This window comes from Aulonocara sp. 'chitande type north' Nkhata Bay, linkage group LG19 (genome assembly GCF_057382095.1).
Source record: "Aulonocara sp. 'chitande type north' Nkhata Bay isolate Kocher_YH1m ecotype deep benthic linkage group LG19, A_spYH_male_GT1.1, whole genome shotgun sequence".
In the NCBI taxonomy this organism is placed as follows: Eukaryota; Metazoa; Chordata; class Actinopteri; order Cichliformes; family Cichlidae; genus Aulonocara; species Aulonocara sp. 'chitande type north' Nkhata Bay.
In genome coordinates this window covers 7,557,168-7,574,252 of record NC_141362.1, presented here as the reverse complement: position 1 = coordinate 7,574,252, position 17,085 = coordinate 7,557,168, and the positions used below count along the sequence as shown (strand labels likewise).

At 42.3% G+C, this 17,085-nt stretch overlaps 1 protein-coding gene across 3 annotated transcripts in view; it reads left to right on the top strand.

The window, feature by feature from the left end:
* Positions 1-17,085, top strand: part of brf1a (BRF1 general transcription factor IIIB subunit a) — a 130,958-nt gene that overhangs the window by 6,025 nt on the left and 107,848 nt on the right. For all 3 annotated transcript variants that reach the window (XM_086275933.1, XM_086275931.1, XM_086275934.1), the window contains 2 exons: positions 9,096-9,269; positions 14,250-14,281. In XM_086275933.1, coding sequence (XP_086132059.1) covers positions 9,096-9,269; positions 14,250-14,281 — 206 coding nt within the window. The remainder of the gene's footprint in view (positions 1-9,095; positions 9,270-14,249; positions 14,282-17,085) is intronic.

The following is a 17,085-nucleotide window of genomic DNA, read 5'->3' as shown; positions in this document are numbered from 1 at the left end:
GCTAGTATTTTAAAGGCGTTTTTTCACTTGTAGTTCGTTTATTCTGGTCCAAATCAGTTGGTGAGTTTGTAAACTTGTAGCTTTTGTTTTGTAGCTTGGTTTGTTTTCACACAGAGAAAAATCCAATTAAACCAAACGGCATCACTACAAACCACGTGAGGATGTTCAGTCCCCTTATTGGCCAGATGTGTCGGGGTGGAAGAAAGAACCACAGCTGGGATTAAAAAGACTAAACGCCACAGCTGTGAAAGCACCCCAACTTCTAGTTTTTGTGTGTGCTTACTGTTTTGGTGTTATGCCTTTTTTGGTAGTACCCAGCAAGATTTTTGTTTTAGTGTTTTCTGTGAAAACAGCTGAGTGTTGTGGTGAAAACACCACTGAGAGAGCAGCAATGGTGAGCCAAAACAGTCTTAACAGTGAATTTAAAGTCACCATCATGTGCTGTAAAGCTTTGAGGAGCTGCACATTTTCTGCCACTTAACCAAGTGACGTAAAAGCTCACCTTTCTGAAAGCAGAGTGTTTCTAGTACATTTGAGCATGCTCTCTTCATCCGAGGTGGTGTGAGAGTTGTTCCAAATGGGAAAATCAGTATTCACTTTGACTCCAGTGTCCTCCCAGAATGGATTTTTTTTTGTCTTTTTCCTCTTTTGGATTTTCTTTGTGTGTAGGATAAGCTGCTGTCAGCTGATATTATCAACCTGTCATGCTCTAAATTGAAGTGCTGGGGGCCCCTGTGGGAACCTCGAGGGGTCTTGGTGGGTGTCCCTGGAGCTCTTGCTGACACGGGACTTTAGTCTAAAAACGCATCAACAACTTGCAGACACAGACGAGCAACCGCTTGGCTGCTGGCAGCCGGACAGAGAGCCCAGACGTCGACTGCCAGCAGCTGGTTACCGCAGCGACGACCGTCTGCTCAGCTGATGATGTTTAATGCGACAGAGCCACGGAGTCACAGGGCTGTCAGACTGCAGCAGGCGCTGAGTAACGGCAGTGTGCGCATGGATGCAGGGGATTAGCAGGGAGCGATAGGAAGTCGTGCACATTCATTCATGAACAGGCAGATAGCCAAAGATGCCACGTTGCTTGCGTATGAGATTGTTGGATTAAAAGCAGTTAAATGTAGGAAAAAGTACTTGCATGACTTTCTGTGTGAATGGTTGAATATTGAAAATGAATGAAAAGATATCCTAGAGTTTCACTCACCTCCACGTATAAACTTTGTTGATAGAGCAAGCCATAATAGCCGTAATATCAGTTATTTTAAGTAAAATAATGAGTCCAAGTTTAATTTGAGTCATGAAGGGGATGATTTTTAATGTATGACATTTGATGTCCTTAGTTCCCAGTGAAGTTTTCAATTTTACTGCAACTATTTATATTATTTATGTATTTAAAGTAAAACAAATCATACATGCCAGGATCAATTTTGGGAGAGTCAAACCAAACTCCTGTTGAAATCTCCAACAGTGGGTTAAATTATTCCACAGGATGCTAAACAGTGTTTAGTCAGCCTCTCAGACCTCCATATTTCACACCATGTAGTAAATGAATGTGATGTTTATTCTTAAGATACTCGAGGCTCTTTAAATACTGGTGTTGCATTTTAAATTAACCTTGTTAATGAAAACTATTGATTTATTTTCCTATTCACAATTCAGTTCTAATGCTAATATTAATCATTATATTGATATGAGACAAACATAAAAACACCATGGCCCAGACCTCCCTCTCCTCAGCCACCTCCTCTGGGTTATTCAGGGGAACACACAGCATCTGTTGTCAATGAATATGTGGTACAACTACTCAGTGGGCTTTCTTGCTTGTGCGGTTGTTGGTGTGTGGACCAGAGAAGTATACAAAGAGCTGAAGAGCTGTTTTTCATTGTGTATTTTTTAGTCTTTTTTGGGGGAGGGGTGGGGGGTTCTCTTAGTCCCGGAGAACTCCCCTCTCGCACGCTTACCTATTTCAGTTCCCTTGTCAACCAATCAGGTTTGACTGATGCACAGCATCCTCCACATCCATAACATACATTTGAGGTATTGGAGGAATGCATACGAGCATGTTTGCAGTGGTAGGCTGTCCAAAGGGAAATGCATACGCACACAAATGCAGTTGCTGGCCTATAAGGGAGCAGCAAAAATTAGCATTTGGAGGGCAACAGGATTTATGACCTGTACTGCAGCTGACCACCAGGGGATGGTCGAGACGTTCTGGCTTCTTTTTTGCGGAGCTGTCATGCTGTCCATCTTTTTATACAGCGACTGTGCTTCCAACTTTTTTTTCACAGGTTTATATGCTGAAATAATGGAAAATGACTTAAAAAGAAACAAGTGAGGGACGGTGTTGTCCTCGTGTATTGGTTATTAGTAATGCCAGTAGATCAAGTTTTTGTCTTTAGTCTGTATGCTACGCTAACCATGCTTGTGCATGCTTCAGTTCTACTATGCAGGGTTGAGAGTAACATTGATCTTCTTAAATATTTCCTAGTAGCTGAGCACTGGTTTTGTGTGTGGGATGCTGTGTTGTGTTGGTGGCTTGTGTTTGCCAGTAGCAGTGAGCTGGTGATGGTGTATACACGTGTGGGCAGATTTATGGGCGTCTGTGGCTGTTTGAGTCTGCAGGCGTCTCTGAGAGAGAAACAACTCTTCTTCTTTCTTTCTCTTCCTCCTACTTTCTTCTGGAAAGGCTCCCCAGTGGCCGTCTGCGCCTTCGCTGTCTCCCCACCGACTGAATCATGTCTGGCAGCGGAGACCCCACCTCCTCCTGTATTTGTGTTGGGCAATAATGTATCACCAGCCCCTCGTGTATTGGTCCACGGTGTGCCGCAGTGTAGGCGTGATGACTGGAATGTAGATTTAAAGACCGCTTCAGGCGAAAATTTTAGTGTGAAAACACGCTTGAGCTCAATATGAAGTTATGATGTAGCAATACAATGCTGTACTAAGTCTTGAGCCATCCTTCATTTCTTTGTATTTTACCAAGAAAATGAGAAATGGGTACAGTGATTTGTTGAAACATTTAGAAAAGCATGGAAATACATTATATAGGAAAGCTCAATAGTTATAGGGTTTATAAGATAATACTAATGATTAATGGTTTAAGAAATATGATATTGGTCAATTATCTATATATGTTTGATTTTAAGTTATTTAGAGTCCTTTATATTATAAGGTGAAGACCCTGCCATAATATAGAGAAACTGAAAACCCCAACAATCAGATGACCCCCTGTTAGCAGCACTTGATGACAGTGGGAAGGAAGAACACCCTTTTAACAGGAAGAAACCTCCGGCAGAACTAGGCTCTGGGAGGGGCGGGGCCATCTGCTGCGACTGTTAGGGAAGGAAGACGGGACAAAGACATAGTGTGGACATTAGTTGGGATGATCACCTTTATTCTTCAGCACATTCTGAGCTCTCTACAGCAGCTTGATATTTTTCTGAGTAGTCTTCAGCTGTCAGGCTTCTTGAAGGAATTCAGAGCTCTTCTTTGGATGTTGGCTGCCTTTTGTTTTGTTCGCTGTCAAGATGTTCCCACACTGCGGAGGCTGATAGTGATAGTGTTCCAAATGTGTGTTTTTCTATGTAAATACTCTTTTACTGTGTTGCAAGTGTGTTTGGGTTTGTTTTCATGTTTTGGCTTCAGCACACCAAGTTGGCTTTTATGTGAATATTCTTTATTTCCAGTTTGAGTCACACCTCGTCACTTTTTTCCACTAGTTAGCTTGTAGTTACTGAGTGGTGCCTTCCATGCAAACTACATGTGGCAGCGCTAATCTGCTAGCAACAAAAAGCAATCACAAGAAGGTTTTTGGTGCAGCACCCTCTTTGGAACCAATTTCCTCCAATGACAGCCAGTAACCACTGACTAGCATGTGTGGGAATACATTTTCCTTGTGCAACTGGTAGTTGTATCACTTCACAACTCTTGAGCAATGTGAGGATGGTGTCACGTGAGAAACCTCCATACAGCCAATCAACAGGAGAAAAACTAGCAAAAAAAGAGATTTAGAAAACTAGAAAAGGGCGATTAGATGGATCAGATCCCTTGTTGTTATATTCTTGAACCTTTCGTGTCTGATTGTAACAACGATGCAGGCCAGTTCTAAAAAAGTCAATCTGCCATTAATGAACTCTTCATTCATTCAGACTGTCTGTACTTCAGCATCGCACGTCCAGTCACATTTTCTGCCTTCTTCTTCCTTTACTGCAAACACCGTGTTTGGTTTAATACGGCTGTCAGTGAGACACTGAAAGATTTAACTGGCCTATATCTCCTCCACTTTGTTGAGCGGTGTACATGTTCGTCTTTGCTGTCCTTATCTTACCTCTTTAAAAAGAAAAACAGACTGGAGTGCATTTATAGCTCCCTGGATGGTTCCATCAGATGTATGTGTAAATGCCACTCTCCTTCAGGGTGTCCCAGTTTGTGTCGGTGTGAATGTTATAAGGTGGTGTTTATTTTTTTTATTTAGAGCCTCCGATTACGGAGTGTTTGGGGGTTTGAGCTGAAGAGTGAGGTAAAGGCCAGTAATCTAACTTTAACCTGTGAGGAAGAGCTCTAATTAAAGCTGCATCCTGAGACTCTGTCCTACTTATCTGTGACGCAAACTTGGTTGGAGAGGATGGCAGTGAACATTTTCGCAAAGGATGCAACAACTTCAGTGCCTTATTCTTCCCTTTTTTAAAACCTTGTATTGGGGGGCAGCCCCCATTTTAAAAATATTTTGGTTCCAAACTGTTTATCACAGGGATTGTGGGATTTTGAGGACACTCGGGCCTAATGTTAGCTAATAACAAGCTGCTGTTGTTGCTTTTCAGGTGTCCAGAGACTGGAGGATTGCATGTCTGATCTGCTGATGATAAGTGATTGCGACAATATCAGGAATAAATAAACATGTTTATGCATGTTTTCAGGTGTAAACATAATGTTGTACTGTGGACATTTATCTGCTTTCTGTGCAGAGTTTTTGTTTCCTGTTCTCATGCTGTCCTCTATAGCCCAGCATGAGCAGAGGTCTCTTTTTTTCCTCTTGCACTTTCCCATTGTAGTGTACATTTCAGTGTTTTTTTTTCTGTAATGCAACCGTTCTCTGACTTGTATCCCCATGTGATGTCTGTGTTGTGTGTGTGTGTGTGTGTGTGTGTGTGTGTGTGTGTGTGTGTGTGTGTGTGTGTGTGTGTATGGTCGGGGGGCAGGTTCATTCCACTGCAGGGCAACCTGCCACTTGAACTTGTGTTAGAGCCCTGACAAGTTCAGGAGGTGAGGCTTTAGGTCAGGAGGAAGAGGTGCAACTGAGAGAGGAGAGAAAACGGCAAATGTTAAATGGTCACAGTTTGAAAGAGCGATTTGTGACTGTGATTTGTTTCTAACCACATATGTAACATGTTTTATGTATGTCGGGGCAACATGGTGACTTTCACAAACTGGTGCTCACTCGATTATTTCGAAGTTCATGAGAATGTGTGAATTTGTCTTCCAACAAATTGATGTGTAATTGCACTAATCACTGTATATTTTTGAGTACTTTTTTCACTGTTAAATAACTTAGGCTAACTATCCTATAACTCTACTGTTACCTTTAATTAGATGTAAAATGAACCATCATAGTCGGAGAAGCTGTTTTACCTGTTTTGGCTGTCTGTCCACTTATGTCCACTAATTACTTACTGTGGCGTTAATCATCCGTTCCTGTATGTGAACACAGTTAACTGTGACTCAGCGCTCAGCGGTTGGTCTAACCTTTCTCCTCATACTTGCCCTCTATCTGTGAATAAACAGGGCTCTCCACATCTGTGCAAACACAGCTTTAGAGAGCAGCTACCTACACCCGATTATCTATTCTGTGGACAACAATTGGCATCTTAACAATAGGATGGTGCTTTGGCGATGTAGTAAAAGACTTCCTCCCACCCCGGCTGTCGCATTTATCTTGTAGAAAACTTTGTCCTGACAGTAACGTTACAGTTCTCTCCATGTCGTAAAGTAAACATTTAAACATCATTTAATTATGTAAAATAAGAAACTTGGTGATCAAAATTTGACCCTTTTTCCCGCCACAGTTCTATAACACTGTAATGAAATGAAACAAACGTCTCTGTCAGGCCTCTAAGCAGAGCTGTTGCAGTTACATGTGAGCGTCTTAATCCAGGAGCTCACATAGAGACAAACATACTGCATTTATTGCATATGAATTGTAGGAGGATTAGTCAAATAATAGGAGAAGACGTATAACCCAGGATTATTCATTCTACCGGATTTACTAAGGCCACAACAATCAATTTTGTGCATAAAATTCTCTGCTGCCAAACTAGCACGTACAGTTTTATTAGAGCTGGTGACGCAAGAGATCAAGACCACAAACACTCATCCAGACGTGGTTTAGGCTGACGGCGATGGGGTATGCGTATGTCTGACGAGCTCGTGTTGACATAGGCTGGAGCAGTACGATGAGACACGATGAGCCGAGTCTCTCACATTCCCAGACACCCAACTCAGTTTAGTAGGTTACACACATCTGGTTGCGTGCATGAGAATGTTTGACATGTGGAGTTTATCTAAGGTCACGAACTCACAGAAATGCATTGCAGCACTGTAATTATAAAGTCTCTCTGGAGCCTCCACCTGTGGCTACACCTGTACTGGTCCGTGCAGTGAGCTGTGGAAAACGTGTTTTTTCTGTTATTTGCGTGTAAAGATGTGGTTATGCAGGTCTTTGTGTGCCCATTTACATTTGCACACGTGTGTATAATGAAATCCGTCTGCCTCTCTACAGGTGTGTGTGCCCCGACATGCTTGTAGATGATGCTGGGCATAAAGTGATGCTTGTGTAATTACCACCATACTGATGTAGCAAACTGCTAACAGAATGCTTTTTTTATTGCTCTGAACATGGACTGTTGTTTTACTGTCTGATGGGTTGTTTAGTTTTCCTATAGGAGGTAATTCAATTCAATTTTATTTATATAGCACCAAATCATAACAGTCATCTCAAGATGCTTTAAACTTAAAAAACGCTACAATAATAGAGAGAATCAGATGATCCCCTTTGAGCAAGAACTTGGCGACAGTAGGATTAAAACAGGAAGAAACCTTCATCAGAGCCAGGCTCAGGTCAGCCATCTGCCCCGAGCGCTTGGGGCTGATGTGAGGAAGACGGAACAAACAACACCTTGTACTACTGGGGGAGGCTGTTCCCTAAAGGATTATTATTGCCATATAGGGTTCTGCTTGGATTTATCATATACGGTATAGTGGATGGATCTAGCGTCTGTGACGTCACCCATTGATTTGCAAAGTCCTGTTATGGAGCCTTGAGCTGAGCATTTTTTCTCTTGCCATGTTTTTCAAAAAAAAAAATTTTTTATATCCTGGATGTCCTTAAAATGCTTGTCGCAAAGGTCGTCCATATGGACAGCTGCAAATTTAGGTCGAGTTTGAAAGAGTTGATTTTGGAGCTTCTTTCTTGGCCGGCACTTTCAGTCCATGGAATTTCTGGGTTTTTCCCTGAACATTATAAACAACTTCCTCTAATCTGAGGCTGGCAGTTTGGGTTCATCCAGACGTTGGCAAAGTGGTGACACATCTGAGTAACTTGCACTTATATACAGTTGTTTAAACTGATCTAGGAATCTGAAGTTGTTTAGAAATGGCTCGAGAGATCTTTGTGTAAATCTACAGTTCGCTTTCTTAGATCTTGATTGAGTTCCTTGGACTTTCTCATTGTTCCCTGCATTGGTCCAGTGAATGCTGTCAAACAAATCTGATTCATTCTGGTGAAGATAAACTACCAGTTGTTGTCAATTACAATCACAATTATGATCAAAAGGTAACACAAAGTTAACACTGAGCCTCATTAAGATAAGAAACCGTAGAACCTTGAACACCGCTTAAAATATTTAAGTGAATGTATGTACAGTATATATTTAAAGGCATCAAAGATGTATGCCGTGCAATTATTCCATCCTGGTAAAATAAAAGTCCAGAGAAATCATGAAAAGCCCAAATGACCATGGAATTCAGGCCCATGTTGAGTTGCTAGAGAAAGTTGATGACAGTTGCTGAGCTTAAGCAGCTGTGGGCAAAATAACTCCTGGTGATGCACAGTGGGTAAATTCTGAATTAAACTTTTCTAGTTGTTGAGGCAAGTGACTGAAGGGTTTATGGGCTCAGTGTATCACTGATTGACATATTCCAGCATGGTATATTCATTAGAGAGGTACTGAGGCAATAGGAGCTTGGTATGAGCATCAGCCACAGAATGATGCATGACAGATGAATAGCTTTCTGTGTGTACGCCACTTTAGAATGACCAAAATGTAAAAAAATGAACATAATGTTCTGTTAAATATGATTAAATGAGTGAGTGAGCCTTTAAAATCATCAGGAATGGAGCCGATGGACTTTTTGCCCATAGTCTCCTGTAAAAGAATGGAAGGTTTGGGCACCATTGTTGTCTTTACTTTTTAGATCTGGGAGTTATATCCGGCTTTAAACTTTAAACTGGGTCTGATTGGTATACTTTATTGTTTTTGGTTGAATGGATGCTGGAGTGTGTTACTGTTTTTGGATGATGCCCTTAATTGTAACAGCTTTCTGAATTTTTTTTCCAGAAGACGCCAAAGCGATTTTTGCTGTCATAATAAACCTAAAATGAGGCGAGTATGGAGGGCATGTTTTTCTTTGGATGTGATGGATTGCTTCTTAAACACATCCACAGAAAAGAAACTAACTCTCCACGTGTCCATCTCTCACTTACATTTCAACTAAATCTTCTTGGATAGTCATAGATATGATATATGTCAGATTTCTTTGGAAAAAATCCCTTGGACTTCCATGAAATTCTCCCTGTAAATTTATTGAATCACATGTCGTCATCATCAGGTCAAAGCTTCCAATATGCAAGAATTATTTTCCATGACAGCTTCTGGGCGCACTCATGCAGGCAGGAGACAAACCTTGCAGTCACACGCTGAGCTCTCCCCTGAAACTTGTTTTTCTTCTTTTCTGTATCGATCCTAAAAGTCTGCAGGTTGCAGAACTCTTGTACTTTTCTTTGTTTCTGTGAGCTGATGTCTGTCTGTTTGTGTCCCCAGCGAAACAGCACATCAACATCGTGGGGAACCAGCTACAGATGAACCAGCACCATATGGACACAGCTTTGAACTTCTACAAGATGGCACTCATCAAACACCTGACCCGTGGCCGCAAAGCCTCCCACGTCATCGCCGCCTGCATCTACATGGTCTGCCGAACCGAGGGAACGCCGCGTATCCTTTCTGCTCAGAATAATAAGATAAAATGTCCAGCATAGGTTCCTTTTACATATCCTGCTCGACTGCATTATTTCACTTGTCTAAATGTTTTTATGGAGCATTTGCAAAGAAAATACATCTGGATATAAGAGCAAAATAATGATTAAGTATTAGCAAATTGAAGGTCTTTGCCCGTGTTTATATGAAAGTCACCCTCTGAATGGCCTACCATGGCGATGCTGTGCTTCATCCTGTTTTATGGATGAAGCTTGCCTTCACAGCTCTGTCCCTTCTTAGAAGAAACACACAAAACATTTTTCTGCATGCCTCTTACTGCTTGTGTTACGTGTCCGCGGTGCCATATATCTGGCATCTTTTAAGCGATTGTCTCATGGCAAACAGATATGTGTCCCTCTTTCGCAACAGAAAATAGTTCTCGGTCTCACCACTCAATACACCATCTGCCTTAAACATCAGCTTTGTAGTTTTGTTTGCTAGCTGACTTTCTAGACTGTAAGTGTGTCTGTCTGATGTGTAGGGTCAAGGAATGCAAATTAGCATGACTCCGAGAGCCAAAATTGAGAGATTAATGGGAACTACATCAGGCTGAGTTGAACTAGAATGATAAATTTGAAGTGTGTCAAGCTGGCAAGTTAGCCATCTGCCTGTGTGTTGGTTTAAATGAATGTAATGAAGAATGCTCTCTGAGGGGAAGCCTGATCAAAGAAGTTTCCTCCATAACCGAGCTGCTTTTCCTGCATGCACCAGGGAACCCTTTCCTTTCTATTGCGCTCCTCCTGCAGCGGTTGAGCAGATGTTCAGTATTAGCTGAGACAAAGTTGCAAGTTAAATTTGCAAACCCGCCTTTTATACCGATGGAGGGTGGCACAATAAAGCCAGCAGGTTGCTTTTGATGTGAGCCTGCGGAGGCCGGGCCGCCTGTCACCGCCTTTCTAAATGTTTCATACAGCGCTAACGGCAGCTTATTGAAGTCGAGAGTGATGTGTCATCATCGGGATAATGGGACTTTTTGGTTCATCCTTTTTTCATAAGCACAGAAGCTCTTTATTTATTTATTTTCTGCTCTCAGTGTGGGTTCACTCCTGACTCACTTCACCTCCGAGGGTGATTGCGTTATGTAACTGCTGCACAGAACGGCCGCGATAGGTTTGCCTAATGAAAAGAGGCGAGCAGGGTGTAATGCATTCCTGCTGCATTGTTTGCTGGGCTTTTGTGTTTGTGTGTGTGTGCGCGCGTGTTGGCGCAGGCCTGTCTATTTGTGCATGTTTTGAAGAGTGTCACTGGGGTAAAAATAGCTCCGCTCGCTTCCTTTTCCACAGCTGGGTGATTCTGTAATGTTGTCGCAGGGGAGGATGAGGACAAAGACGGAAGGAGAAGGAGAGTGGGGTAAAAAAGGGAAACATCCGTCAAACCTGGGGTTTAATTTACGAGGAGCGGCCACACTGTTGGGATCATTCATCCATTTTCAGACGCTCACCGATCGTTCATGTGTTGTGAATTTTCTATTTGTCTTTCTGATCTTCCTTCAATACATTCTTTCTATTTTCAGTTTTCCTGCTGTCTCATAATTCTGTAGTTTCCCATAAACTTCTTGTTTATGTTATGCTTCTTCTTCACTGTGGTGAATCATCTGCCTCCATCTCATCCTATGCTTAGCATCCTGTTGTGCTCTCAGTATATCCATGACCCTTCTGTCTTCTACTTTTCCTCCTGCCTGTAAGATCCATCTTTGACATCTTTTGTCCAGTTATATCCACTGTCCCTCCTCTGCATGTGTCCATTCCATCTTGACCTTGGATCTTTAGCCTTGTCTCTTGGTTCTGTATGATGTCACTGAGAAGGGACGTGCCTAACAGAGCGATCTGCGAGTAGAAGAAAGCTACTTTAAGGGAGGATGGCCTTACATACGGTTGGCATTAAAATGGCTTGCTTCTGACGGTGGATGAACTGGAGTCTTGCACTAAGGACCAGGTTTTTACTGAAATAAAACAAAAACAAGGTTTTAAATGATAAAATTATACAGAATTTATTTAAGCCTTTTACCATCATTAACTTCTTTCACTGCAGCTGAATACAGTCTCTTCTTACATGTTGATGGACCTCTGAGTGTGTCCTTCTGAGAGTGGCCACACTCAGAAAGTAGGGCAATTACTCTGCAGCCACAGCCGCCTCCTGGCTGCATCACACCGCCTCTCTGATCTCGCTCCAGAAACTTTGGGTCTTTTTACCTCTTTTAAGGCAGTCTGTCCTCAAAACTGCTCGGACTGTTATTTTTGGAAATGGTACCTGGTGTGATCATTTTTTTGCCAGATAATTACAGTTAGAGACACACAAACGGGCGGTCATTTCCATAAAGCGTCTGGTGTGAAACAACAACAACAGCCTTTACCTGTTTTATTTTGCACAGCAGTCTACTCAGTTCTTTTGGTTTTGCAGGGCATCTCATGTCCAAACCACGCGCATTAATCTGTTGCTCCTCCACTCTCTTGGTGTTTCAGGCTGTCAGCAGGTTTTTGTAGCTGAGATTTGTTCCCATTCAGCCACAGGGGCAATAATGGGGTCCAACAGTGATGTTGGCTGATGAGGTCTGACTCACAGCTTGTGCTCCAGTTCATCCCAAAGGTGCTGATTGATTGAGGTCAGGGCAAAGTGGGAAAACCTTTTCTTTATGGACCTGTCTTTAAGCTTTGGTGTCGTTGTTGAGTTTAAAAATAACACTGAATTGATCGGCCAGGGTTTATGTCCCCCACCCCAACCCAAGGTATCTCAACTTCTCAATTTCATAGTTAAACATCAGGTCTGAGGGCTGCAAATTTAGAGGCAAAATGCATTAAGAAGAATTATTGACCAGCATTAACAGGAATGGCTGCTGCAATCAAATGCTGTTTAATATAAGTACGGACTTGTGACTGATGTGAAATATTATAAGAGCCACTAAGATGTGTAACGGGGGAGGAGGGGGGAGATCAGAGGATTAAATATCTCCTGCTGTTGTATAAGATCTAAGTAGCCCCCTCACCCCACGGTCCAGATGTGTTGAAGGACCTGCTGCTCTTTATTTTCCTGATTAATGGAATCATCTGCACTTTCCAGACGGGATGTGCCGGGATTATCTTTTTGCATTTCATCTGCACTGCTGCTAATTCCATTGTGCGGTCTTTTTCAGAGGAGCCCCGCTAATCCACATAGGCAGCCTGGAGACAGGTGCACCTGTCGCCATAGAGACCAGTGTGTTCAAGCTGGTCGGGCACTGGGAGGACAAGCTATCCAGACCCTGGTCAGGCATGTTGTGTCTTTTTGTCAGGCCTATTGGGCGATCGTGGCTCAAGAGTTGGCAGTTCGTCTTGTAATCAGAAGGTTGGCAGGTCGAGCCCCGGCTTGGACAGTCTCGGTCGTTGACACTTCACCTACCGCCTACTGGTGATGGCCAGAGGGGCCGATGGCGCGATATGGCAGCCTCGCCTCTGTCAGTCTGCCCCAGGGCAGCTGTGGCTACAACTGTAGCTGCCTCCACCAGTGTGTGAATGAATGAATAGTGAAATTGTAAAAGTGCTTTAAGGGTCTCGAAAAGCGCTATATAAATGCAATCCCTTATTATTGTTGTTGAAGAGTCGCCTGGTTAAAAGTGACACTTAGGTGTCATTTGATTTGTGTTCACTGAATTTTAATTTGGTCGTTAAGGTTATGCTGGTGCCCTCTGAGCATGTGCAAAGTCATACAATCAGGAAATCTACCTGCGCTTAGTTTCGTGGGTGGGTAGGGGGGGGGGATCTATAAAACTGTCTTTATATTCATAGTACTGTGCAAAACTCTTGAACCACCCATCATTTCTTTACATTTCAGGAGGATGGGGACTAGGTGTAGTTAAAAAGCTCAAAAATACACATTTATAAGACAAAAATAGAGTTTCTGTAATTCAGACAAGCTTGAAAATCATGAAAATGGTTCTTCGGGCTTCCTAGAGGGTGCTGGCTACCTTTTTATTTGTTCTGTTAAAATGATTCCACACTGCCACAGTGATGTTGGGCTCTGGTGAGTTTTGCTGTGTTATTTTGTTCTATCCAGGTTGGCTTTCAGTGCATTAGCACTGGTTTGGGATCATTGTCATCCTGAAAAACAAAGTTGTCATTCAGATGCTATTAGATGGTATCTGATGGATCTCTTCTGCATTAATAATTACAGAAGTTTTGTCATGAGCTCCAGCACCAGACTGAAATATAGACCCAAACCATGACAGAGCTTCTACCGTGTTTTACAGATGGCTGTAGCCTGCTGATGGCTGTCCTGTCTCTTTCCTTCATGTATATTGAAGTTAATTTGAAGCAAAAAATCTCATTTTTGTTCATCACAAATTGGACATTTTTGCCACAGATTTTCATTCCAGTTCTTGTGTAATTTTGATTGCTTCATTTCTTTCTTTACGAATTACTTTGACAGCCATCCTTTTACTGAGACCCTTTCTGATGAGGCTTCAGCAAACGGTAGATGAATCAACTGAAAGGCCAAATGCATCTGTCAGGATATGACATGATTTCAAATACTGTTTATCTGCCCTAAAGAGATTTTTAGGACTGCAGAAAATACTAACATGTTGGTGTTTACCAAAGAAACAGTAACAAAGTGTCATTTAACCTCAGCTCTTTGCTAAATATGCTGTTATATGTAGATAAAACTCTGGCTCATCCACTGAGTACATAACTTTTTGTTTGTTTGTTTGTTTTATGCTTGAATGACTCAGAGGTCAATCTTTTAAGTTGCTTAACAAACATTTTGAAATGTAATGTACAAGGACTTGAGTGAAAATGAGTGGGAAAAACAGCCGACGTCAAAAGTAAAGACCTTCAGAGAACCTGGAGAACTGTTGTTCAAGATCACCTAAAAACGATGACAGCCTGGCTCTTCTTCTGTTTGACTGTTTGGAAAAATACAAATCATGACCTGAACATTTAGTGTCCTTGACCTGGTTTTTCTCAGACATGCTCTTGGACCTCAGTGATATTCTGCAGGTAAGTTTTACTACGTCTATATTGGATGATTGATTGATTTGTTTTTGTTTTTTTTCATATTATCAGTGAATTCTTTGGTCTTTAGAACAAAATAGGGTAAAAATGTCCACATCAGTTCGATTTAAACTCTGAGTTGATTAGACTGTTTATATTAGACCATATTTCTTGTATTCTTTCATGAAATCTGCTGTAAATCCCTATTAAAAACTGTTAGAATGAAATAACTTGGATAAAAATGTCTTTCTCACTTTGATGCGTCTTAAGGCCCAACCCTGTTCAAGCAAACCAATTAAACACACTACCTTCTACCACTCCTCCCATAGTGCAGGTCTCCCTAGCTGCTCCTGCACTCACGCTTTCCCTCGTGTGAGTAAATCTTTCTCGTCTGCATGTGTATAAATTTAGTAAGCCCTCCATTTGTCTGCGTATTTAATTCGCAGTGAGTCAGGGGTGTGGTGTTGGTGAGGATGGGACATTTCTCACAGTCACAGCTGGTCGGGGGCTTTTATTTTTATACACCCAGCTGTCCTGGAGGAGCCGTCCACCCCTCCCCCACCACCAGCACCACCCTGGCATTTGGGGGTTGGGAATGGATTTGTATTGGATTTTAGGTGGGTGGGGTTGTGGGGTTATTAATGCTGAGAAATGTGGCTGTAGCTGCTGCTGCTGGGGCGGTGGGGTGTGTTCTACTCTACCAATCACTTTTTATGGATCCACACCCAGACCACTTGGTCTTCCTAGCATTGTTTGGGTGAATGGTCAGCTTTGTCTGTCTTAGGCTGTTTTCTCAAAGCTGCTTAAACGGAGAGACTCCATTGCTGAGGGTCGGATCGATACCAGCTGCCTTTGCATCCAGCTGACGTTATGGCAGTTTAGCATGTTGGTCATTAATTGAGTGGTTCAGATGTTTCTTTCATGTGAGAGCTATATCTTTGCACACATGCAGAGTTTTGTGCAACAGGTGCTTTGGGTGGTGACCTCCGCACTATTTGGATGCTTCGTCAGTCTTTGGGGGAGTGTCACCACACCAGATGTTTGCCAGTTGGTGGTAACATGAAATTGAATCATTCCTGATCCCAGTGAGTGTTGTTCTTCATGAACAAATGCATTTGAGTTGCTAGTCTGGCTTTTGGCCCTCAGGGCTACAGGGACGCAGACAAAGATGATCCTTTGAGTGCTTTTTAGGATGCTGTGGGTTGTCATATATTTATTGTCTTATAGACCAATCAGGCAGAACATTCTGTACACTTGCGTAATATTATGTTGGCCCACATTTTGCTGCCAAAACAGTCCTGAACCATCAAGACATGGACTCCACTGGACCCCTGAAGGTGCGAGCCTCACATGTCCAGGGTCACCACTGTTCCTTCCTTGGATCGCTTATTGATAGATACTGACCTCTGCAGACTGGGAACCCCCAGCTGCAGTTTTTGAGATGCTCTGACCCAGCCGCCTGGCCATCACAATTTGGTCCTCGTCAAACTCGCTTAAATCCTTACGCTTCCCTATTTTTCCTGCTTCTGAGGACTAACTCCCCCCCCTAATATATCCCACTGACTAACAGGTGGCATAATGAAGAGATAATCCGTGTTATTCACTTTACCTGTGAGTGCTCAAAATGTTATGTTTGATTGGTTTCAGCTGCTAAACTTTGTGCTAAGATTTCAGTCTGGGATCCTGGTTAACAATCGGTTTGGGATCATTAAGCAAACTTGCCATTTGCCCAGTTCCATTGTTTGTGGTATAAAGACATGCAGACCTGCTGACAGCAGCTGTTTGCCTTTGTAGCTTTCAACTTTATCAAAGAGCTGTTTATCCTCAGGCTTGTCAGAGGAGCTGCCTTCAGTCATACGAACCACATCAGGAGCTCTTTAATTGAAAGCTGTTCCCCTCTAAAGCCCCAATCACTGTGTCCACCTGTTGAACTGTGACGTATCAGGTAACCACGCAGTAGTTTTGATTGTGGGGTGCTGGGGGTTGAACTTTGACCGTGGAAAGTTTGATTTAACGCTTCGATGGAGAGGAGATTGTTTACTCCTCAGGTTCAGCCACTGCTGAACTTTAAAGTCTCAGGCGTGACTCGAATGTAACGTTCAGACCACATGAGTGAATGTCACTTGTCTGTGATGACTGTTTACATCACGATGTTCTGCGTAATAGACGATTGACAGTTCTAACACTTATTTTTAGGATATATCTGCATCTTGTGCATCATACAGAACAAAGTTTCCAAAATTGCGTGAAATGTTTGCAATCTCTTCGTTCTTTTTCATTCTTCAACAGATTATAGAAACAGTGTGACTCTCGGTTCCTGTCTTACAGTGCAGCGTGTACACATTGTAAAAATAATTGTGTGCTTTTCAGCCACCTCGAGACTTCTGATTAATTAAAAGTTTTAATAAAGTGGCAAATCCAGCAAGCAAGTATAATTAGGCAAAAACAAACTACTTTATGAGTCCAGCTGAAATTGAGAGTGCCTCCGGTAATAAATCTCTCTGCACAGGAACACGGTGCACAGCTCCAATCAGGGGACGGGGGTCTGAAAACTGTGATAGATGTGTACAGCGGGCAGTTTGGGTCACGAGTTTCCATTTTTGCTTCTAAAAATGACCTGTTCGGCACGGTGTTATTACATGCACAAAAACAGGACCCAGATATAAAATATAAACTTGTGAGCTTTTGTCAATCACAACAAGAAATAGCAATGATGTATTGAGCTTGCAAACAGCTGGTTATTTGTAGTTTTTCTGTATCCAGTAGAAAAACAATATTTGATGAAGATACATCCTTATATTGACACTCTG